General features: G+C 49.1%; 1 protein-coding gene across 3 annotated transcripts; it reads left to right on the forward strand.

Annotated features, from left to right (window-relative positions):
- Positions 1–445: 445 nt before the first annotated feature.
- Positions 446–23,011, forward strand: GPR20 (G protein-coupled receptor 20). Of its 3 annotated transcripts, none has more exons than XM_013096779.5 (2): positions 446–562; positions 21,666–23,011. In XM_013096779.5, exon 2 carries the CDS (start codon positions 21,681–21,683, stop codon positions 22,746–22,748), a length of 1,068 nt encoding a protein of 355 aa, XP_012952233.1. In that variant the 5' UTR covers positions 446–562; positions 21,666–21,680; the 3' UTR covers positions 22,749–23,011. The 3 variants fall into 3 exon arrangements, with proteins under 3 accessions (XP_012952233.1, XP_021126016.1, XP_027308559.1); XM_021270341.4 differs by lacking the exon at positions 446–562 and adding an exon at positions 11,428–11,791; XM_027452758.3 differs by lacking the exon at positions 446–562 and adding an exon at positions 19,735–19,899.
- Positions 23,012–24,731: the final 1,720 nt, after the last annotated feature.

The raw sequence follows: 24,731 nt of genomic DNA on the forward strand, positions 1-24,731 counted from the left end.
GCCCTGGCCTGAGCACAGAGGCAATACAACTGAGTGTCTGTGTCCATGTGGCTTTGGGCAGGGGGCTTGGCCCCCCTTCATCCCCCTGCACTGTCTCCATCCCTCTCCCTTGAACCAGCACATGGGGCTGAATGGGTGGAGGGAGAAAGCAGGGTTTTTCTGGTTCAGGTGAGGAAGAAAGCAGCTTTCTGCACAGATACAAGGGACATGCCTCCAAACATCCCCATGTCCAGGTGGTGATCAACACACGGGGCCAGCTTGGCCTGGAGAAGCACCCTTTCATCTACCACAAGCCCCTAAAACTGCCTACATCACGAGAACTCACCTCCAGCTCATCTTCGCTCCTCTCCCTCCCCAGCCCTCCCCTCCACCCTGAAGACATCCTTTGACCAAAAGGAGCCGCGGAGGCTAGGAAAGACACTGACGTCAATGTAAAAGTAAACCAAAGAGGTCTGGTTCCTGTATCGCTGTGCCGGGCTGAGCGCCGGAGAGCGAGCACGCTGTCGTTCGGTCGAGGAATCCGGGAGCAGGATCAGCAGCTGAGCTTTCTCATCCGAGCTGTGTAAGTACCGGCGGGGACGTGCAGCGAGGGGGAGAGGGAGGGAGATTTACCAGCTGCAGCTCGGGAAGGCAGCCCTGGCTGAGCTGAGAGTTTGGAGGCACGCAGATTGGGATGGGAGTCCTTGCAAGCTGGGGCAGGAGCAAAAAGCACATGGGTTTAGGTGCTGTTGGCTCCACGTGCATGGGGATGGGGCTGGTGAGGAGCATCTTCTGACAAGCATCTCCTAACAAGAATCTCCTAATGAGCATCTCCTGAGGAGCACCTCCTGCACTGGGTGCTGCAGGGGAAGGAGAGGGCTGGAGAGTTTTGTGCTGGTGCAATGGAAGAGGGAGCCTCATCGGGGGAGATGTGGGTGAACCAGTTGAGGTGAAAGCCAAATTTGTGAAAGCCACCTTCTAGCCAGGTACACACGTACAAGGATGCACACTTAATGTGTATAAAGCAGGCTGCAGGCTGTGCTCTCTGAGAGATTCAGTGTGGAAAAAAAAAAAAGAAAGAAAGAAAAAAAAAAGAAAAAAAGAAAAAATAATAATATTTCTGGTGTATCTCCCTATTCTGACTACCTCTATCGAGTCTAGCTACATATGCACGTACACATCTTGCAGATGTCCCCATGTAGGGATGCAGAGCTAGACACAGAGGTTTTATACCCAGGTGAAAAAATGAGAGAGGGCCCAAAATGAACTTTGCAACATACCATTAGGAAGCAGGAAACTTTCCCCAGGAAAATGGTATGGAAAGCACCCTTGCTTTGGATGTTCTTGAATGGGGGAAGCAGCTGGTGGGTGAGAGGGATGAATGGTCCTGCATGCAGCTGGCCAAGACGTGTCTGGCTGCAGTACCTCATACAGAGAGCACCTCCTGTCGTGTACACAAACCATAGTCAGCGGCGGAGTGTGATGAATTGGAAATGCAGCTCTTTGGACCCATTTCAGCTGTGTTTTGGTAACATGAGGCGCCTTCTCTCCTAGCATTTCTCACATGCCAGGGCCAATTTCTCTCCTTCAGCAAAAAGCTGTCCCTTTCCCTGAAATGGCCGTTCCTCCAGCAAAGCTGAAACTACCCCATTCAAAAGCAAAAGGCAGTGGGCATAAAAGTTTAATCCCTATTACGTGTGCCTGACAGTCCCAATTGAAAACCACCGGGGCAAATACCTCTGTCATCCAATATTAGATGCAAAAGGCTGCACCTCAGCTCCTGCTGCAAGCCCTGAACAGAGCTGGAAGAAAGCTAGGATGCCGTGTAAAAAAAGAGGCAGAAATGCCCGCCACCTCCGTGACACAGCATCCAAAGGCACTGCATTCAGTGGGAACCTCTTTACTAAGAAAAGACAGTTTTCTGTCTCTTTTGCCTGCAGAAACCTCTGCCAGCCCACAAAAGGGACAGCAAATCACCTTCTTCCCCCCTCTCTTCCTACAAGGACACATGGCCACTTATTGTATGTGTTATTAATTCATAGTTTTAGTACATTTTGCTTAACTCCATTTGAGCCTCATTTGCCTTCCCCTCTGTGTGTTGAGACAAAACACAGGGAGGGAGCCATCTCTTCCCTCCCCGCGGAGCGCAAAGGCGCCGAAAGCGCCCTACAAGTCTTCCTTCCCCTGTTTTGAAGACGGAGGCAAAGGCCAAGGAAGGAATTGTACATGAAACATCCCTCACGGCACGTTCTCCCGCAGGCGGTGGAATGGGGGAGGCTGCTGAACAGAGCAATAAATCCCACCCCGTGCACGTACAACGCCGCCACAGTGCTGCTCCCCCGTGTGTGCATCGCAGCCTTCCGAGCACAGGGGTGCACCCTGGGGTGATGCTGTTCCTGTAGGGGCATGGGGATGTCCTGACCCTGTGTCCTCCTTTGGGGGGAAAGACCAAATCCTGCCCCCCCGGCTGGTCAGAAGGGAGGTTGGCTGTCTGCATTTTAATGGGCTGGAGACACGTAGATGGGGATTTTCAGCAGGCAGGTGCTCAGCACATTTGGGGAAACCTCACCCTTTAAGGAGATGCGAGCCCCAGCATCCAAAAATGCAGACGTCCAAATTCCCAAGCCCTTATTAAAGCTGGAGCCAGAACTCCCCCATGGGAGTAACGTTCAGACAAACACACAAAACGCATATTGCTTGGACTTTTCTGTACACCAGGGCAGGTTTCTTTACATGCCCGGGTGTTGGGTTTAGGGGAGGTAAAATCATTTATCACCTAAATGTGCCTCTTAACGAACCTCCTGTAGCATCTAAGGTCAGGTCTACAGACCCATCTGAGGAACATCTGCTGCATAAGGATCCTGACACCTCTTCTTGCTCTCTCTTTTACCTGCCATCCAGTTTTTATACTTGGCATTTTATTTTGTAGAATTTTGCTCAAAACAACCGATTAAGGCTACCCACAGAGAGAAAATCCTAATTGGTGCTTAGCAGAGAAACTCTCCCCTTCCAGGAGGTCCTAGGGAGACACAGCAGAGTCCAGCCGTGCTTGACAAAGCCCAGAGGTGGAAGAAGTTGGGCAGAGGTGAGGGGAACAAAAAGCTGTGAAGCTTTGGGGCTGATGGGTCTGGGCTGTGCTGGTCTGTGACACCAAATCGGCATCACCTGTAGGGATGACACTAACTAGAGACACTGCTGTTCAATCCCAACGTGATATTTACGGGGATCGATATGCCATTAGTGTGTAGACCCAGAGGACTGAATTCTTGATTGCCTCTTACGCATAATCCATAAAAGATGTGCAACTCATCTATCACAGCCTCAAAGTGGCCACTGTCACACAACAGGAAAGGTGACTGCTTCCACGTCACTCCAAAAAGATTTTCTGGCAAATGTCCCATCCTCTTCAAGGCTCCAGCCACCTGCTCTGCAAATACCTGCCAGAAAGCTGGGGCTCTGGGACATGCCCTAAAGCCACCAAATGTGGGATATGGCTCCTGGTGCAGTGGCCAAGCTGATGGCACCCATCACTGAGCGCACTTGGGTTGTCACTTCTCTCTGTAGGACACCTGGAGAGATGGATTTGGGTCTCCCTGGGGAGCTGCCCCATAGAGGAGCTGTCACAAGTAGGTTTTGGCCTTGTGGATGAGGCTGGGGAGGTTTGCTGAAGTTCTCTATTTCGTCCAGGACACCAAGGACTTCATCTGGCAGGATGCAGAGGAGAAGCTGGGTGGTCACAGCCAGGGTTCACCTTGCTCTCGCAGAGTGGCAGGCTGTCTCCTTTTCCCCTGCTCGAATAAGCCAAGCAATACATCTCCAGGAAAAATCCAGGCTGCCAAGGCACTCCACGCTGTCTTCAGCCCCCAGTTATGTAGATAAATTGATTGTCGTGAGAGTGACGAAGCAGAGCAGCAAACAAACTTGCAGGAGCACGGCAGCCCATTTTTCACACCCCGGGCTTGGGGCTTCCTGCAGCTTTGATCAAACACACAGCAAATTGTTTGCAGACTGCATTTGTTTTAGAGGCAGACGTGGGAGCTGAAGCAAGTCAGCAAGGGGCAGAGCTTTCTGAGAGACTGACCACATTCGTGCAGTGCTGTGCAGGGTGAATTGAGCGGGTATCGATCATGGGGCAAGCTCACACAGGGCAGGAGCAGGAATGCACAAGGAAAAGCACAAGGAAACACTGTCCCCGAGCTACCCCTTCTCCCACCACCACAAAATGGGTTCGGAAATGCTGGGAGAGGTGCACAGGCTTTGCATACCCCACCCCATCTCAGCCACATGGATTCAGCTGTCACAGCCTCGCATCCCGTGAAGGCACCAAGCGGCAGGCGCCTCGGAGGATGCCCAAGACTGAAATAGCAAGGAGCAGACGTCAGGAGCCGGAGTCACTGGTGGGGAGAAGAAGGGGAGTCATGCTGCCTCTGGCCCCTGCCTAGATTAGGGATGTCTCATACCAGGGCTGCTCGCCTCCCACTCACCACGGTATTAAGTTCGCCCGAGGAACCGGAGCTGCTAAAACACCAGCAGCAATAAATCCCGACGGTGTGATTCCTCGTGAGCAGCTTACCTAGGAAAGTGCCCGATTATTTTACACACACTGATTTATTAGTACACCCAGGAGGGCTTGAGCCACCACTTCTTGCCCAAGGGAGCTCAGCCCTGGAGCTCAGCATCTCGACTCGCGGTAGTGGGACTGATAAACGACTGGCCGTGATCGGATGGCATATCTAAAAATACAGGGCCTGCGGTTTATTTTTCTTGGAAAATGGAAAGACACCCAAAGAAGCAGAGCCCGATTTAGCAAACACAGCAGGCTGGATTTTTGCTTTAAAGAAGCCAGCAGAATGTGCCCATGAAGAGGTGACGCTTGGGTTGTGGTACAGCCATGGGATTCACCTGCAGAGCCTTTTCCAAGGCACATACCCATTTATTAGCCCATTTGACACTATTTATTACATCTAGTAGTGCTTTTCTAAGATAAAATCCTTACAAGCGATGCAAAGGGCCGCAGTGCATGGGTGCCAAATGGTACTTTGCAGCACCACCTGAAATAACAAAGAGAGAAGCTACGAGTAACAAGGTGATGTTACGGAGAGGAACAATTCAGCAGTGGCAGGTTGAGTTTTTGCTCCTGATAAAAAATTCACTTTGAGGCCAAAAACATGAGCTGGAGGTCTTCCATACACCCTACCATCCACTGGGTATTCTTGGAGGGGCCATTTCGATAATAGGGAAACTGAGGCACCTTCACAGACAGCAGCTTTGTCCCCAACGAGGCCCCTTGCACAGAGCTTGCTGTGGGAGCAGGGCCCGCCAGCAGGGACAGGAGCTGTAATTCCAAACAGCTGAAAACACAAAGGGAAAAAAAAAATCCAAAATAACAGGCAAAAAAAATCAGCAAATGTACCAGCTTCTTCCAGAGGCAGCAATTTTAGGAATCACTTGTAACTGAGCAGCAGCAGGATTGGGTGTTTTTTTTTTGTTTGTTTTGTGTTGTGTTGTGTTGTTTTTTTCCAAATGGGGCCCTTTCTTTTCTACATGTTCCTATAGGGTTTTTCATCCCCGTGGAATTTCCTACCATAATCCACCAGATTTACGCTGCCCTGCTCTGGACGAGAGCATCACTGAGCTCCGCGTGCCCCTAACAAAAGGCAGCTCTTCGAAATCTCCACAAAGCAGGCGAACAAAAGGGGCTGGAGAATAGGATTAGCATGGGTTCAGCTTGCAGAGAAAAAGAGCAGGGAGGGGATGTGATTTTCTGTGAAGCCATTTGGGGAGCGTGGAGCAGATTTTCTGACTTGAAGGCATCCTGCCTCCTGGTTGCTGCAACTCCGCGTGGCACCAGGGCATGGGCTCGGCTGCTTGCACAGCGAAGGAGCCCAGCATTGGGCAGATGGTCCTGGCAGCATCTGCTAAATTGGAGAAGGTGGAGGTACCAGATGGGGCCCCTAAGGTTCCTGCTGCTTGCTTGCCATGTGTGTGTGAACGTCCTTTCCGTTCTCTGCACCCCGCCTCCATGGGCTCAGCTTGGGTTCACTGAATGCTGGAGGTGGGAAGGGACCTCTGGGGCCACCTGGTCCAGCCCCTGCTCAAGCAGGGTGCCCAGGACCACATCCAGGTGGCTTTTGAAGGTCTCCAACGAGGAGACTCCACAACCCCTCTGGAATACCACTTCCAGAGCTTGGTTCAAGGTTTTTTGGCTCAGCCCTACCACGCCGTGTTTCCCCCTTCCCCAAACACAAGGGCAGAGCGCCGAGAGCTGCTTGGGAGCTCTGTGGACCACCCTGGAGCTACATCCCCATGCAGCCAAGCCCAGTGTCCTGCTGATTCCTTCTCTACAGGCCTGGAGCCAGAGCTGGGTAAAGCCACTCCTCGGGGCCTGTCCCTGACCTCCTGGAGCACGTGTGCCCGAGCGATGCCAAACCCCAGCTGCCTGCGTAGCTTTCCCCTCTGAGCACCCGTGTCCCTGTGCGCCCAGCGACAAACAAATCCAGCAGGGATTGCTTTGCTGGGAATGGGGAGAGCTCCGCGGTGAGGTTGTGACACTGGACGTCGTGTTCTTGGCAATTAGGTCCTCAAACTTTGAAAAAAATAGCAAGGAGGAAAAAAAAAAAAAAATCAAGAAGTGGCTGCTGGCCAGAGCTGGTTTGGGGGGACTTAAAGGTTAGAGGGAGACCTCGCAAGGGGTCCCAAATGGTAATGGATAGCAAGGGGTGGTGGAGATGTGATGTGCTTTGTTGGGCTGCTGAAGGGTCTCTCCAGCTTTTTGTTGGTGTCTTGACTGAGGATCCGTGTCAGAAACTCCACTGGTGTGACAGCAGGGCTGATCTGGGCAAACTGGGCTGGAGGGAGGGATTCTGACCCCACACAGGCTATGTCTATAGCAGGACAGGGCACATCCAGCTCTGCACCCCTTGTCATGCAATAAATGGACACAGGCGGGACCGATGGACCAGGACCAGTCATTGGGGACAGTCCTCGGGGTCACCTGGAGAAGCTCGCTCCTCGTGCCCTGCAGACGCCTTCACATCTTTCAGCTCAGTGAAAATACCACGGCTAGGGGAGAGAAACACAGGGGGAGGAAATGCTCAGAAAAGTCAGTTCCTAAAACTGCAGCAGGCAGGCAGGAAACGGGCTCTTGCATACTTTCTCCCCCATGCCTGACTCACCCGCCGGGAGCCATGGACATCGTTTGGGAACCACTTTTCTTTCCCTGTTCCTCATCAAATGGACAAAGCACGGCTGCATCCCATCAGCAGAAGCCCCCGTACGGTCACTGTCTGATCTCCCTCCCTGTGTAAACATGCCGATGGGGAGCCTGTTTGGAGGCTAAGAGTCCTTCTGGCCTTTGCTGTGCTCTGAGGATGCTGAGTGACAGCCCAGCGGGTGCTGGGAAGTGCCTGTGATTTCGGAGCAGTGCCTTGGCAGGAAAAAAGGACTGCTCTCTGCTGAGCCTCTTATGTCAGGTAGGTACAGCTGCCTCTGGGCCCTGCTGAGAGGTAATTACAGGGGCAGCTGGATCATCTTTTATAGCTCAGCACAGCCTCTGTTGCTCATGCTGAGGCAGGCAATGGGATGCTCAACGTGATGAGGGGAAGCGGTCGGATGTCCTCTTCCTCTGGGCAGAAAACACTCAGGTTTCCCTGCTCTTTTGGTGTTTCTGCCCCAGCTTTGCAGGAGAGGGACAAGTTCTGGGAGACAGAAGATCCACCTTCACAACCTACCCTATTGCCTTTCTCAAGCTGGTGCTTGGGAGCTACGAGAGCAATGAGATTTCTCCTCCTGCACCAGTGATGGAGCAGGAAGGAGGGAAGGTCAGAGACTTCAGCAAGGAGAAACCCCAAATCCCAATCCCCCTCATGATATGCTGGGTATCCCTGATCAGCCCTACCTGACACTGGGTTGCTGCACCCATCCCTGATGGGATCAGTTTTGACTCAAATTGAATAAACAGAGCTCAGCAGGGGCAAATCTTGAGCTCCATCCCATGCCTGTCCACAACGTTTCCCACCCTTGTGCGCAAGCAGAGCCTGAGATGGATGTAGGATGAAGAGTCCAGGTTTCTTCCTGGCCCTCCTGAGCCCCACCAAATCAGTCTGGCTACAAGTTTTCCCCACCAAATAGCTGCTTCTCTCCACTATTCTCACTGCGGGGGGGGTGGGAGGGCAGTAGAAGTTAGGGCAGGTGCTTTCATCCATCAGGCAGGAGCTCAGCACCTGTCGGACCCCACTCGGTTCCGTGAGGCTCTGCAGCAGGGCTGGGACAGGAGCCAGCCTTTTGTTCCTCATCCTTTGACAACGTTCCCACACTGCTGTCCAAGGTTTTCCTTCCAGGGGATGGGAACGCACGTCCGACTCGTTAATGGCAAGGAAGCACAACAGGGTTGGCCAAGCCCCTCTGCAAGGCAGGACATTCCTACACATTCATGGAGAGTCTCAGTGTCTGTAGATTTTACCCTAAACCAAATGTGTGGTTTATGAGAAGAGTTGGGGAGGGTAAAATGGACGTAGGCTGTCCTCTATGCCTTTAACTTTTCCTGTTGTGGTAAAGGATTTCCTTTACCATAGCAGGATCCACGTCATTTCTTCATCAGCCCTGCATCTCCATCAGCTGGGCAACCTCCCCTACAGGTAGCCTTCTGAGGACAGGATTGTGTTTGTGGCATTCCCTCTTCCCATTTCCCTTTCTGGTTCTCCTGCTGCCTTGTGCAGGAGCAAGACAGTGGACAGGCATTTCAGAAATACCTGTGTTGGTGGGAAAATGCTCAAGGAGGTGGGCTATGGGCATGCGAGTTCGTGTTCTGTGAAGCAGCTAATCAAAAGAGGTTTCCCAGACCACTTAGTGAAGATCCTACTCTTGTGTCCTCCATGCATTGAGGATCCTATCCTTCAGTGTCTCCATGAAGCCATGACCCTAAATAAAGGCACCTCGACTTTCTGAGCTCTATTGCATCGGGTCTGCATCCAGGACCTACTTGGGTAGAAGCTCTCCTTCAGCACTGAAAAAAAGAATGAATTTCTGAGGATCTGTTCAGTCTAACAGAGGCTAAATTCAATATCCCGACAAAAACAGGCATGCTCAGATGTGTTGATCCCCACTGTTACAGGATTGCTGGTAGTTATTATGGGCCAGCATCACTCTTTCTGACTATTGTTCCTTCCCCCATGTGCTAATTTCAGCTGATCCAATACCTTCTTCCACGTACACTCTGAAGGTATCCACTGCAATATTTAATGTTGTTGCATATCCTTGGAGGTCTTTTCCAACCTTAATGTTTCTATGCTTCTATGATATTGAGCCAACAAGCTCGAAAATTTTCCACTTACTAAAGCTTCCCTTTTTTTTTCCCCCTTCGGGAGCGTGGTAAATGTCTGAAATTTGAGAGATGATGGAAGCTCTTCATTCATCAGCTACGGTTACAGCTCCTCCCAAAGTCGAGTGTGGGAACCGTGTCTGGGCCAAAGCGTGGCCCAGAACCCGGACGGACCTCCTCCACCTTAACAGCAGCATCTGCTTCCCGATAAGGCATGCTCTGCACTATCTCAGGCACAACTTGAAACTTTGCAGCTGTTGCCACTCCAAGTCTAGCTCTAAATTCAGCAAGGAGGGAGAGGCTGGGATAGCGGGGGAGTGCGGGGCACTCGTTTTCCTGTCCACAAAGGATGAGAAGAAAGCTCTTGTGCATCATGCAGGAGAGCAAAACCAAGTTGGTCCTCACTTAGGAAGGGCCAGGAAGCCCCAGAGCAGGTGAACAGAGCACAGGTGTCCATACCTCATCCTGGAGAAAAGTCTCCTTGCTTTTTTCAGTCTCATATTTGTAATTCTAGAGCTGTTCCCTAAATATATCGGGTTTGTTGACACGCTGGTAGAAAATTAAGCATTTACCACCATAGGCAATAAGAACAATAGGGTCCAAGTTCATCTTCCCCACCCAACGCTGGACCATAGGTTGGTTTCTTCTCTTTTGTTCTTCATCTTGCTCAGCTCCCAAGAATGAAGGAAGTGAAGGCAATTTTATTAGCCAGAGATGACTCATGGAGGCCTTCCAATCACACTTGTTTTCCAAGTCATGAGGAAGTAAAAAGCAGATGAGATCCCAGGCACGTGCCTGAGCTGGAGGTCAGTTGTGAAAGGCTGGGATATCTGCATCAGGGAGCACGTAAAGTCAAGGGAGATGTTCCTGAAACCGGGGGAAGAATCTGCCCCTCGTTCTGAGGAAACTCAAAATAGAAAATCAATGAATAACCAGACAAAAGAGATCAGCTCAGACTTCCTGGGAAAGATCCAAGGGTGAAAAACTAATTCCAGAAAATGAGGTCAACCTTCTCTGATATCCATAGCTACTGTTTGTGCTCCAGCGAGACACGCATGTGTAGAGTTTACCTCTCCTCTATTTATGGATTTGCCCTCTTGACCTGGAATTCAATGCCTCTCAGTTGATCTTGTTGTGTTGTGACGGGACATATCCTGCCTGTTTGTTGTGTTGGCACCAGCGTGGCCTTTATCTAAATGGTGCAGGAAGACAGCAGCCCAGGGCTGGCACTAAATTCTTATCCATTCTCCCTGTCCTTCTGAATAACTACATTTGATGAAATGTTTTGCTTCATTTTTTTTTTCTGCCTTTTTTTCCCAAGAGGGACTCCTAAAGCTCCTGTAAAGCCTTGTGGAAATAACATCTGTGCATCTTTGACCCCTACCCCTCAGAAGATGGCTTTTTTTGGTACCTAGTCTAGACCAGAAAACATCCCATCATGAGGGGGGGGTCAGGGATTTGGGAGATTTGGATCCTTACAGTATTGGTCAACAGAGACATCTTGAAAGCTGGTCCAAACTTGTGCCTTGAGCCCATCTCAGCAAGGTAACCCTTCATTATGTTGTGCCCAACCTCACCTCTTCTCCTGCAGCCAAGGGTGAAGGAAAACTCAGCTCCAGGCTCTGATGCCCACAACCACTCTACCACCAGAAGGAAAGGGCTGTGTGAGGATGAACAAATGTGCTGGGGAACCTCAGGCTGTCCAGTTGCACCCCCAAATAGCCTCCACTCAGCCACTTCAACCTAGATTCAATCAACCCCTTTCTCCAACCACTGCAGCCAGAAGTCACCAAGGCATGCAAAATCACCCTTCATCTCCCTCTGCCAGGTCCTTTCTTAGGGTCTGGACAGCTGGGTTGGTTCAAAGCACATCCCAGGCATCCCAGGCATCAGGTCCAGCACCTTCCTGCAAAGTTTCTGTCTAATCCCAGATCATGTAGGAGAGACAAAAAGAGAGGTATTTCCCTCCCATGTCACACGGTGGAGGCTCAGTAACTTTGCAGTGGCCTTGAGCTGCCTGAATGCTCAGCAAGGAGATTTTGTTCCCACAGAGACATAGGAAAAAAGACCTGGGGAGGGGACAGGGTGGGCAGCAACGTCACTATTAGTTCACTAGAGATGTTCAGGCATTAGCGCAGTGAGGAAGGCTGGAGCCCTCTTTAGCGTTTCCAACACTTCATAAATTTCAGAGAGATTTAGGGCAAGGAGCCAGACGTTTGGGGAGAAATTCTGAACACTAAAAGACAAGTGGAAATATTTTTTTTTTTTGGTAGTGTGTATTTTTTCCCATTAGTTGCAAGGCTATATTTAGAAGAGGGGGGGGGAGACAGAGAGCGCGTAAGAGAGATTAGGCATTTCTTCATGTTCTGTAGTCACTCCAGTTGTTCTGCTCATAGGAACAGATGTCTCTTTCCTGGGGCGATAGCAGTCAGGTCCACGAGGAAATTTTCTTACCAGCAGCTCCTCTAACATAGAAGGGAGATCGGGCCAGAGGTAAGTCAGTCCATCGTGGAGGGATAGACCAGCAGACGCTTTGGGATGTGGGTCCCAAATGGGGGAGCAAGCGATCGGGGAGGTGGCAGATATGGGAAGAGGTGACCCCAAGCCTGGACTGGACTGGAAATTGTGGTTATCACAGCAGGGAGCCCCAGCAGGGTGAGGTGGAGAGGGCATGCTGTTGAATATGTGGAAGAACTTGCAGAGCCCATGGCTCTGCCCTTGCCGCAGGTGTGGAAGGTCTCCAGAAGGTGCCCGGGCTGCACCATGGGGCTGCTCTGGGCTGCAAGGGGTTTTTCACATTGTGAGCTTCCTGTTGTGGGGTTTGGGGGCTGTACCATGATATCTGTGTGTTTTCCAAGGAGATGGGGGGTGATGAAAGGTGTGCAAAGGTGCTGGCTTTCCCCCCAGTGAAAAGTACTATGCCAGCTCTTGTGAAAGTGGGGGGCTGTCTTGTTTGTGTCCGCGTAATGAAATTTGGTAAAAATAAATTTGTGCAGATTTTTGAAGCCAGTAGATGAGTCCATGCATTGCCTGGCTCGGGGGACTGGGGATGTTTTATCTCTGGCTGCACAGAGGGGTGCAAGTTCATCTCTAGGAAAGATGCTGTTTTCTTTCTCTGAATCATTTGCTCGGTCAGCCTAAGGAGAAGCAGATTCTCTCCAAGATCCTTGACAGATTTCTTCAGAAATGCTCCCGGCTTTCATAGCAACACACCTTTCAACACCTCAAAGTTTTTTTTCCAGGTTAATCCAGAATTTGCAAACCCCTTAAGGCACTGGGTGGGGAGCTGTCTGCACAGCGCAGTGACATACAAGCCTTGGGAGGGAAAACACAGCAGCCAGTCCCCAAAGGATTAAGATCTGGTAATCCATCCTGGGATTCCTTTAAAAAATGTCTGCTCCCTGGGTTAATCACGGTTCTGTGCCTCAGTTTCCCCCCTCAGCGAAGAGAGCAGCACAGCCTGAAGTGGACACTGGGCTGCAGAGGTGCATCTGTGCTGGGCTGGGCTGCTGCTCGTGGGGAGGTGCAAGCACACCTCATTTTCCATCATTCCCACCTGCATTTGTGTCACCTCCATTATTCTGTGGGTGTTCAGCTTGGCTTTTTCTGTCCTGGACCATACAGAGCTGCAGGTATTGTCTGAAGGCAAACCTCTGCTGCTGCTCTTCCCCAGCGTCCTGCTCGGGCTTCTTGCCACGGGACAGAGCCAGCAGGCAGCTGGAGGCAGAAAGAGGGAAAAGGATTCATAGATAGCTAAATTTGCAATTAAAAACTTCCTTTTCAAAAAACAAGTGGCAATGCACAGGCCTGATGTCGCTCAGTTTAAACTCCCACCGTGGTTTTGTACATGCCTGTGAAGTTCCTGGATGTGCCTATATGGTAATTCTCGCTGCAGGGCTCTCCTTGGACACAGCCAGGACAGATTTTAATCCGAACTGACATTTCTAGCACTGTGTCCCAGCCACCCTTGAAATGCTAGATGGATTACTCTAATCCCCCCAAAAATCAAATGCATTTCTCTTGTACTGTTGCAGCCTCCCAAGAAGACAGGCACAGATCCATCTCTACTGGCTAGACCTACAAAACTCCAGGCCCATTAGCTTCTTTCCAGATTTAGCTTTAAAAAGAATTTTAAAACTTCTTGGAAGTTTTTTTTTCTTCTCTCAAAAAAAAGATACATTTTCCCCTCCTCCTATACTAGTCCACTAAGGACAGAGAGGGATCTGAGCAAGAAGGCATGCTCTGATTTCTCTTACAGAGCTAAAAATGCGAGGTACCTGCTGCAGAGATGTCACACCATGCTCCTTGGTGACAGATGGCACTTGGTAGTAGCCCTGGTGAGCTACGAGATATCGATATTTGCAATGCTAGCAGCATGATTTGTAGGGCATTCAACAAAACACAGCAATTCTGTCACTCCAAGGCCAGGATCTGGTAAAGCAGAAAAGAGGGATGTGAAATATGCTATGGTATCCTTAAGTTGGTATCCATAAGTTGTTGTAGATGTCTAAATGTTGCCCTAAGATGTCTGGACAAGAAGGAATTACCTCAAGATGCACCAGCCGAGGTTCAGGTTGGAAATTAGGAGAAAATTATTCTCGTAAAGAGCAGTCAGGCATTGGGACGGGTTGCCCGGGGAAGTGGTGGAGTCACCATCCCTGGGAGTGTTCAAGGAAAAGTTGGACGTGGTGCTTAGGGATATGGTTTAGTGGTGACATTGGTGGTAGGGGATGGTTGGACCAGATGATCTTGGAGCTCTTTTCCAGCCTTAATGATTTTGAGTCTATGATTAGCACTTTTAAGGTGACATGTACAAGCAAGCTTTATAAGAGACATGCTAAAGGACCTCTGGATGCCCACCACTGCTGGGTGCACATGTGTGGGTCTGGAGAGACAGGGGACCTGCAGGTTGTATGAACAATCCCACTTTGTTCACTTGTACCTGTACATTTGGGCTCCTTCTTTCAAAGTCAAGTGTGCAAATGGGCACAGAGGAGGTATAAGCTGTGCAGAACTCCGCCAGCATGTGAATTGCCTGCTCTGAGTATCTTTGGGAGCCTCGTTCCATATTTTCCATGCATGCTCCTATCAGGGATGGACCATGCAGATCCATCAGGTTTAATACAGATTGTCTCTGGGGTGTTCAGCAGCCAGCTCAAGCCCAAATGCAGAGAGCAGACAATTTGAGCCAAGAAGTCTCCCTCCTGGTCACTTCTTGTCCCCAGCAGAACCAGGCAGCTCACAGAGGACCTGATTTTGTCCTTGGGGTTTTTAGGAGGTATGGGGTACACCCATGTGCACAAACAGCATTGAACACAACAGGGTGGAGTAGAAATATCCCAGGATATCATAGAATCATTAAGGTTGGAAAAGAGCTCCAAGATCATCTGGTCCGACCATCACCGTACCACCAATGTCACCAACTAGACCATGTCCCTAAGTACCACATCCAACCTTTCCAATCAAATCACAACTCATGGCAACACCCATTGCCCATCTATAGCAGGGCCTTGGAGGTGGAGGACCATGGGTGGTCTTGCTGGGCCCATCAGACAGGAGGCAAATGGCTCAACAACATCACAGGATTGCCAACTAGCATTGCATTACGTGGCCTAAAGGACAGCATCTGGCCATGCCTGGGTCAGGACATGCAAACTTTTTCTCCAGTCAGCTGGAAATCTGATTCTCAAGAGCAACTAGAGAGCTGTAAAAGTCAAGGGCAGTCAAGATGTGGTTGAGTGGTGCTGGCACCAGGCAGTCAGCTACCATCTATCCCCAGCCAGGCTGGTTCTGCCATAAAGAATATATGATTTGTTGTAAATCTGAAAATATTTAATATCAGGCCAAAAAAAATGAGAGGCAAGCAAAGCACTCTAAAAGAAGCCATTCGGTCTTGTTTGCAATGTCTCGATGCCAAAGCAATTGTGAATTTTCAGGGAAGAAGACCTAAAGGAAAGGATGTGTGGTGGAGAGTGTTAGTAAACTCCTTGCAGGTTCATAATAGAGGAAAAAAAGGTAATCTGGCCATGCTCAGTGCCTAGTTGTGTGTTTCTCAGCTCTGGCTTCCTCTGTCCTCCCTGTGTTTTTCAACCTGTTGGCTAATTTCAACCAAAATTTGGCCGCAGGGGAAGATCACCTCAATTTTCAGGATATTAGGCAGCAACGAGAGGAGAAAGTTAAACAAGTGCTGGAGCCAAGGGAATAGCTGGAACGTGAATGCTCATTAAGGCAGCCGGGTGTCCACATGGGAAAAGGCTATTAATAAGCATCTCAAACAGAGGAAAGCTTTCGTCCAACCCTTTGAGCCACTGCAAGGCACGAAACCATGAGAAAGCAGGTGTCATTTCATCCAACCCTCACAGAGCCGTGTGTTTTGTGTCTCCAATGCGCCTTTTAGTTCCACAGCCTCGGAGGAGGAGGAATAATCCTACCCTGGACTGGGTTTGGCAGTTTTTGACTGCAATTCCCACACAGCCAGGTGTTTTATACACTTCATCCAGCTACCCTCGCACCAGGGGGTTTCATCAGTGCCCAGGAACCAAGTGAGAGCAGAGATGTGATGCCTTCAAATTCAAGATCCTCCCCACCCTGGGAACAGCCTCATTTCTGCTTTGGGGTGGGATCTTTCTCCCCCAGACATCATCTCACAGCCCGGGGGCTAGATGGGAACCAGCTTTTCCCTGCTGGCAGCTGGATTCATTCCCTTTCTCTCTCTTTCTCCCTCCGTTCCCACTGTCAGCAAACCCACCCTCCCCAGGCTGACAGAATGAGCCCTACCATGTATAGGGCAAGGTCCTCAACATGCACAAAAACACCATATTTGGCCAGTTTGAGCCCGAGTTGAGTGAGAGCTTGCCAGGAGGAGAATCAGACAATTTAAACCGAAAGAGAGTGAGTTTAACCCTTCGTTTATAAATAGGGTGATAAATCACCTAGGGAACTTTAAACACAGCAAGGCTGCAAAGCTAAACACATGCTGCTGCCATGCCAAGGTTAGCAGGCAGGACAGGGTGAGGGGTACGGGGGGATGATGGAGGAGCCAGTTTGCCAGGTCAGATGGTCAGATTCAGGACAGGGAGATGAGGAAAGCTGAAGCTGTTTATACTAAACAACGCTTGCTCTCACTTATTAATGTCCTTTTCATCTTTCCCATCCCAGTGCGTGGTTCTCTTTTTCTCTCCCTGTACGCAGAGATGCTATCTGCACACACCAATAAATAACCCTTTTGGAGAGTGGTTAGGACAAACCTCCACTGTATGACCTGTCTTTTCTTTTGTATCCCATTATTTGAATTGCTGGGCTAGATCCAAAAGTCCTCTGGGTCAAGGAAACAACTCCTGTTGATTTCAGTGAGCAAGGGGTGAGGCTTAGGGCTGATGCAGAGCTCAAAGTCGGGTGGAGAGAAATAAGGGATGGCCAAGGGTATCCTTCTGGGACATATGAGGCACTGAGCCACTCGTGTTGATTGAACAAGAGGGATCCAAGCAGCAAGTGAGCAAGACAAGAGGCAGCAGGTCCTGCTTTCGGCTCAGAGACCATCTGTTTCCTATTTGGCCCAAGAATGACGGAATTGGTTGCGTCTCGCAACAATGAAAAAGCATTTCAGAGCAGGTCCCTGTCTCCCAGTGCTGAGCAGGGACCTTTATCAGAACGAGGGAAGCCAGGTCAACCTCCAGTCTCCATCCCTCCCCTTATCCCGTTCCTACCCAGATGCCTGCTGGACTTTTAAGGAAATGCTGCTCATGGCCAGCCAGACAAAATCCAGCCTGAGAGGTATAATATAACAGCACAGACTAACTGGTACATTCAGACACCTCTCTGATGGGAGGATATTTACCCATCGTGGACTTTGCAGACTGCCAGCTCCATGAGACAGGGATTGAATGGAAATCTGGGGAGCTGTGAGCTGATTTATGCATGGAGAAGCCCAGCTCCAATCTCTCTGGGTCTTTAAGGAAGCAGGGTGGCACAAGAGTTATCGACTCTGCAAGAAAAGGTAACTCCAGTTCTTGGAGCATTTTGTGAGTTTATGCTAGAGCTGCAAGCCGTGAATAGGTACCATAGAAAAAAGAGGCTTTTGGAGGCTGCAAAATTTCTCATGTGCTTATCCATGACCCTCACTGACTGCTCCATGGTTATGCATAGTTGAACCGACCCCACTTTAACACCTGCATGAGTATTTCTGATGGCGGAGACAGGGAGACCTGCCTGGGGTAATTTTGGACTCAGAAATGCAGGGAAGGGGGCAGAATTGGAAACCTTTGGGAATGTTCACTTTTCCTCAGACACGAGGTCACGCTGCCTTTCTGTTCAGCCTGCTGCAACATGGGGCAATGTACCTTTGTCAAGTGCTTGGAGACCCAGAATGGAAAAATACTTAGTAGCTGTTAACCAAGGGTTTGGTCCAGCTCCATCTCATTAAAAGCACTCAGAAGAATGCCGTTGCTTTGCCAGTCAAGCTCTCCATCCTCACTGTTTGTGAGCAATCCCACACACAAAAAAAAAAAAAAAAAAAAAAAAAAAAAAAAAAAAAGGCCATTCACCCGAACATCCATCAGCAACAATTTGATTAGAGGAAGACTTTTTCCCCTGCAGCCCAAGAGAAGCTTTTCCATTGCTTGTCAGTAAGGAAATCTTCAGAATTACTTACATTTGTCAGGGTTTCTTTCATGTAGCTGCTTGTACTGTGAGCCCAGGCAGGGCAGCGATAGAGTAGGAAGAGACATCAGCTCTAACACGGCTCCTCCGTTACAATTTGGCAAAGTGCTGCCTGTTATTCTTTTGGGTGATTACAATATCTGGAGTTTATTTCACTGCACACAGAGCTCAGTGGAAGAGGGGACGACGTAAGCCAGCACACCGTATGTGCTGATGATTTTCATTTCTGTGTACGGGCAGTACTCACAGGGGATACTTTCCTATTAGGCTAAAGTGCCCTACTTACCTCAACAGCGTTGTGAGGATGGGGCACATCTGAAGGCAGCTCAAGTTACTTATTTCACTGAAGCAGGAAAAGAAAAATGGAAGACGAATATCAGGTGCTCTTGATAAGGGATCTGAGAGTGAGTAAAAAGCTTGCAGAAGAGGCAAGCTACTAACAAGATGTAAAATCAGAGCAAACAGCCAATGCCTTACAATTACAATAGGAGGACAAATGCACATACAAGTTCCTCCTAAGGGGTGGGATGGGTGATTTTGTCTTCTCCCCTTGCTCACCTATCTGTGTGAACACAGATATACAAGCTCATGCCGCACTCGAGTGGCAATGGAGTCTTTATTTCCTCCTTTGCACGGGTGCAGTGGCTTCTGCAGCGCTCCCCGTGACAGCATCTGCAAAGGGAAGCCTGGGAGCAGATCCAGGCATCTGCTGGTTTCAGTTTGTGTTTGTAATTAAAGAGCCACACAAACAAACAGAGCAGATCAGATGGTGAGAATATTAGAAAATCATGAGAAGATGGGCCAACTTTCTACATCCTCCCCACGTGTCTTTCTCAAGTGCCACACTTTGCGATTCCACTGCCTTCAGCCAGTCTTGGGTCTGTTTTTTCCTGTTATTTACCGTCAGCATCCTTGGCACAAAATCAGAAGAGACGAGACTTTTCCCCAGGAGCCTGCAGGCTCAGTCAGACCCAGACAAAATAACGTGAACACATGTGTGACGTTGGCTGCCGCTGGAGTTCAGTGCAGGGGGAGGTAATCCAGCCGTTTCCGAAACACATGTTCCAACATCTGATTGCTGATGGAGATGTCCTAAGTGCAAAAGTCAGGCCTGTTCCTCTTTGCCCAGCAGTCCTTTGGGACATCTGACACCAGGCTTCAGGACTTCAGTCCTGCAGAATAACTTGGGACTGGGTTTGATTTCAGGAGGGCTTGAATGATTGAGCATCAGCCACTCCAATGGGCAACCCAGAGGCATGGATTTGAGCAGCTACCTAAACACGACAGATTGCCATTTGCTTATAAACATCCTCCCAAGTTCAAGGATATTAAAACCCAGCTTTTTTTTTTCACCACCTCCACTGATTAGATGAGAGGCAAGAAAGTAGAGCAGCCACCAGATCCTGGGCTGGCTGACCTAGGACACCTCATGATGGCAAAGTCAATTCTGCAAACATCTCCAGAGGGAGCTTGATGGCAGACCTAAATTCTTAGTCCTAATCTCTGCCTTTTCTCAGCAAATACTCTCCTTTAAGATCACCTCAGTGAATGATACAGAAAAAAAAAAAAGGTGGGCTGTGACATGCCATGAGGACTCTTCACTCAGGGTGGTGAGGCCCTGGCACAGGCTGCCCAGAGAAGCTGTGGATGCCCCATCCCTGGAGGTGTTCAAGGCCAGGCTGGATGGGGCTTTGGGCAAGCTGGGCTGGTGGGAGGTGTCCCTGCCCATGGCGGGGGGGTTGATGGTCTTTAAGGTCCCTTCCAACCCAAACCATTCTATGATTCTATGATTCTATGATTATATTGGATTTTAAGCTGGAAAAAAAAAAGAAAGTAAGTAGTGTGTTCTTACTGCAGACAAGACAAAGTGAAGACAGTGCTACGTCAGGAGGATCATGCTCAGCAGATCGAGGGGACATATTACCTCCAACAATTCAGCCCTGGTGAGGTGCCCAGCTTCGTTCCACTCTGTTCAGGGGAAAGTTGAAAGACAGCAGTGGGTTACCAGATGGGAGGAACCAAGTACATCCTGGGGACAATCAGCTGGAAAGCAGCTTTGCAGAGGACTTAGGGTTCTGGTGGACATCTAGATGCACACAAGCCAGCAATAAACCCTCGTGACAACACCCTTAGGGTTGCCTTAGGAGGAACATTCCCAGCAGGTCAAGGGAGATGATCCATCTCCTCTGCTCAGCACTCAAGAGAGCTAAGTCCAGCCCAAGGAATTCCATCTATCAGGACTTTGTGATTCATTAGCCCAACAAACAAGCTCTTGGTGGCTGGCCACCAACAGCCTGAAGCCTCTTGCAGGCAACAGAAATCTTATTGGGACACCTCCCAATCCCCAGAAGCAGCAAAAAGGATTAGTGCAGACAGGAAATTAGCTGCCAAGCTTGGAGGAGCTTGATATCAGGACCCCCTTAACATCTCAAGCCTTCCCCATTGAGACACACCACGGTTCCTGCAAGCCCTGGGAGATGTGTTTGCAGCTCCTTGTCTCCTCGCCCTTCCGCACTTGGCTCTTTGGTAACAAGGATTTCAAACCCTCATAACTCAAGTCTTTCAGCATCATTCTCTGCTGATTCAAGCTGATTTTTTTTTAACCTCACAGGCCTGCTCAGCTGCTTTGAGATATTCCAGACATTTTTCAACCATTTATTTTTATTGAAACCAGCCAAGTCTCTGTATATATTGGGCTTTTTTTTTTATCTTTTTAATATACAAATCAGTTTAAAATAGTGTGTAAGTCAGGAATGATTTGCAAATTAAACTGTCAGACCCTGGCAGGAGTGGTGGCTGACGCCCTTGGTTGAAATTTCCCGGCTGCTGTTGCTGTGAGTGCAGATCTCTAGAAAAATGCCACACAACCCGCTTGTGTTTTCCTGGAAACTTCAGCCACCCTTTGCTTTTAGGACAGTCTCACCATTCCTGAAGATGCTGCTGCATGGAACTCTCTAATGGGATCACCTGGTTAAGAGAAGGAATGGGATGTTTTAGGAGTCAGAAGGTGGGGCTGTGGTCGTGCTAATGGGTTGGTAAAATGTCTTCTGCCTGCCAGCACTATCCTGCTCCCATGGGAGGTTCAGAGAGAGGCCCCAGTTAGGAAGAGACTGCTCCCATGGAGAAAGAACTCAAAAAATGAGTGCCTTATTCTGGAAGTAAGACTTGATAGGACCCTCATACTGGTCTGAGCCTCCCTCCCACAGCAGCAAATGGACTATGCGTCAATGTTCCCTGCTTACCCTCAGCAACCCTGTCCACCTCTCTGGGCCACTGGCCATGTGTTTGGCCAAGCATGACCCAAATCCCTTAATTTTCCGTCTCCTCTCCGCCCCCCTTGGCGTAGTTCACTTCTCTGTTCTTGCTCGGGTCTTCAAACCAATTATGAACAGAGCAAGGGAATAGCAACTTGAAGTGGGGACCGCACTGTTTTGGGATTCCCCAAAACACCTTTGAAGTGGGGATCGCACGCCTTCCCCAAAACACACAGCTGGAACCGCTGGAAGACAGCAGATATAAAAGCAGGTATTTTCCTGGCAAGTACCAACCTGCCACTTAGTGTATTGACTGATAAGCTGCCTAGAGAGTACAGCAATACATATAATTACTGAGGATGTGCCAATACATTGGTTAAAATGTTCTCGGGACAAGATTCTGAGCCTTAAGCTGTGATATATCCGTCAATAACCCTCTGCTTCTTTTGTTCCAGCTTGCTGACAGTGCAATGACCATGCCGACCTCCTCCACCCAGATGCCAGCTCTTGAACATATCAATGCCACCCAGCGACCCAACTCCAGCCTCTACTTGTTCTCCGTGTTCATCCACCCTGACAAAGAGCTGTACAAAGAATTTTACAGCCTATCGATCGCCCTGATGGTGGTCAATGCCATCATTTTCCTGGTGGGTGTCGTGCTGAACAGCTTGGCGCTGTATGTGTTCTGCTTCCGTACCAAGACAAAAACCACCTCTGTTATTTACACCATCAACTTGATCGTTACTGATCTCTTGGTGGGCTTCTCCTTGCCTATCCGGCTCATCATGTTCTACTGTGCAGGGGACTGCCTGTATTGTTCCTTGGTTCATATCTTTGGCTACTATGTCAACATGTACTGTAGCATCCTCTTCTTGACGTGCATCTGTGTTGACCGCTACCTGGCGATCGTACAGGTGGAGGCCTCACGTAAATGGAGGAACCCCACCTGTGCCAAGGGGATCTGTGTCTTCATCTGGATCTTTGCTACCGTAGTGACTTTCTCCATCCTCATCATGGCAATACAGTTTGCCCAGTGCTGCCTCTCCAAGATCCTGGTCCTGATGGTCTGTGAGTACTTCTTCCCCCTCATCATAATCATCTTCTTCACCGCCAGGATTATGTGCGCTCTCTCCAAGCCCAGCCTCATGCACCAGAGCCGGGAGAGGAGAATGAGGGCTGTGCAACTCCTTATCACCGTCCTCATCATCTTCATGATCTGCTTCACTCCTTTCCACGTGGGACAGGTAGCCATCGCCATCAATTCCAAAATGTCCAGTAATGTCAACCTCCTCGTCTACCATGTGACGGTGACACTGAGTAGCCTCAACAGCTGCATGGACCCTATTGTCTACTGCTTTGTCACCAACAACTTCCAGTCAACCATGAAAAACATTTTCAGGAAAACCGAGCCACAGCAAGCCAACGTGGACATTCTGGGCACAAACAAGAACTCCAAGGGCTCCAACGCAATCATCGCGTTCTCCAACACAATAGGAAGCCCTGTGAGCTTGCCATCGCCAAGCAGTGTCCAGATCTAACCTACTTCCAAGGGGACTTGCTACAGGAAGCCGGTGTAATGATGCTGGAACATTGCTAGGGTGCATTGTACCGTTGCCTGACATCTTTTTTTAGGGTGAGGTTCAGATTGACAGTGGTGGAATTTATTCCTCAGAAACATTGTGGTCTGTTTGGAAAATAGAACTTGCAGTGTGGTTAGTACCAATACAAAAGAGAGATTATTAATTACTGTTCCCATCAGGAATGTTTTCTTTGTATTTTAATACAGACATTTTGCTAGCAACGAATTCCTTACTGTGGTTTTCTTTTCCTGTTTGACATTGCAATGATGACTACGAGTCCTATTATGACTTAGAAAGCAGTAAATCCCTGTTTTCTATGAAAGCTTTCAGGCCTTAGGCATGTGCTTAAGGGTAAAGGATAAAAGTGATGTTTCCAGAGCTATTCAAAGATTTTAGATGCCAATGGAGTGGGGCAGAATCACTCTAACCCACCTATCCCCAGTAACTACTCAGTTGTTTCTGAAAAAAGTCTGAACTTTCTCGGGGAGAAATTGTGAAGTCAAGTAGTAATGTCTCCTCTCACTATTTAAGCTTTAAGAAAAAAAAAAAATATATGTGGGTGTGTATGTTTTCATGCACGTTTTCTGTGCTTGGAGAGAGGTTAAGGATATGTTCCACCTTTATTTGGATCCCTAAATCCCCTAAATTGCAGATGAGCATACAAAAAAAGAGCTGTGAAAATGAATGTGCTTTCCAGAAAACTCTGCTGTTCATCTCTCTCTCCCTGAAGAACAGCCAAGATGAAAAGCAGAACCAGACTGTGATGCTATACTATCCGTGTCTGAGTTTTCTTCCTGGCACATTGTGAAACCAGGGCTCGCAGTCCTAATTCCCTCTATCGGTTCATCCACTCAGTCATTTAAATTCTGATGCTTCAAGGGACAGAAAAAGATTCCATCTCAAGCATCCAGGTCAAAACTCACCCCAGCATAAAGCCCCTACGATGATTTAGGAGCCGTGTTTGAAAGGTATGTGAGGATATGGATGCCAGGAAATTCTGTCCACAATAGTGGGTAAGTGTCCTCATTTGGACTTTACCAATTAAACAATGCCAATACTAAAATTATCCTAGGAAAAGAGCAAAACATGCAGCATGAATGGCAATAACATTTGTTGCTGCTCCATTTCTCCTTGCTCTTATGGCTACTCACCCTCCATCTGGAAGGCTACCCTGAAGTCATCAAGTCTACCAAAAGGCTTTTCCTGGCACACAATGGTGTTGCCATTTAGGACAGCGGGCTCTAGGGTTGGTCCAAGCTGGCCATCCTTGAACACTCTGCTTCCCCCAGGTTCACCCATGGGGCAGCCACCTCCATTTCACAGAAACACAACCCAACTGATTCTTCAAACTGTGTCCTGAAGCTACGTGCATGTTCCCCTCACCCCGGTTCCTCAACCAATCAGTCAGGCATTGGGATGGGTTGCCCAGGGATGTGGTGGAATCACCATCCCTGGGAGTGTTCAAGGAAAGGTTGGACGTGGTGCTTAGGGACATGGTTTAGTGGTGACATTGGTGGTAGGGGGATGGTTGGACCAGATGATCTTGGAGGGCTTTTCCAACCTTAATGACTCCATGATCTTCACATATCCCAGAGCACTCCCAGGCACAGACACGTCTGCTTGGACAGCTGAGTCCTGTGCCTCAAATAAAATTATATATCTACAATCTACAAATGGGCATTGCTCACTCAGCTTCCGAGGGACCTGAAGAGGATTTTTTCCTTCCTAGAGGTTGGGATGAGAGCCACCAACACAGTGGTACATCCCACGGGATGTAAGACTGTTGTTCTGGCCGTTGCTTCCCATTCTAGACATGGCCGTGGTGAGTATTCCCATGGTACTCTGCTTTCCTTTTGCCTCATCTTTTTCTTCATTCATCTGCAAATTACTGACTTTGATGAGGCACCTAACAGCCAAGGTCACCTTCTTGGCAGGTTTCCG

Source organism: Anas platyrhynchos, chromosome 2 (assembly GCF_047663525.1).
Source record: "Anas platyrhynchos isolate ZD024472 breed Pekin duck chromosome 2, IASCAAS_PekinDuck_T2T, whole genome shotgun sequence".
In the NCBI taxonomy this organism is placed as follows: Eukaryota; Metazoa; Chordata; class Aves; order Anseriformes; family Anatidae; genus Anas; species Anas platyrhynchos.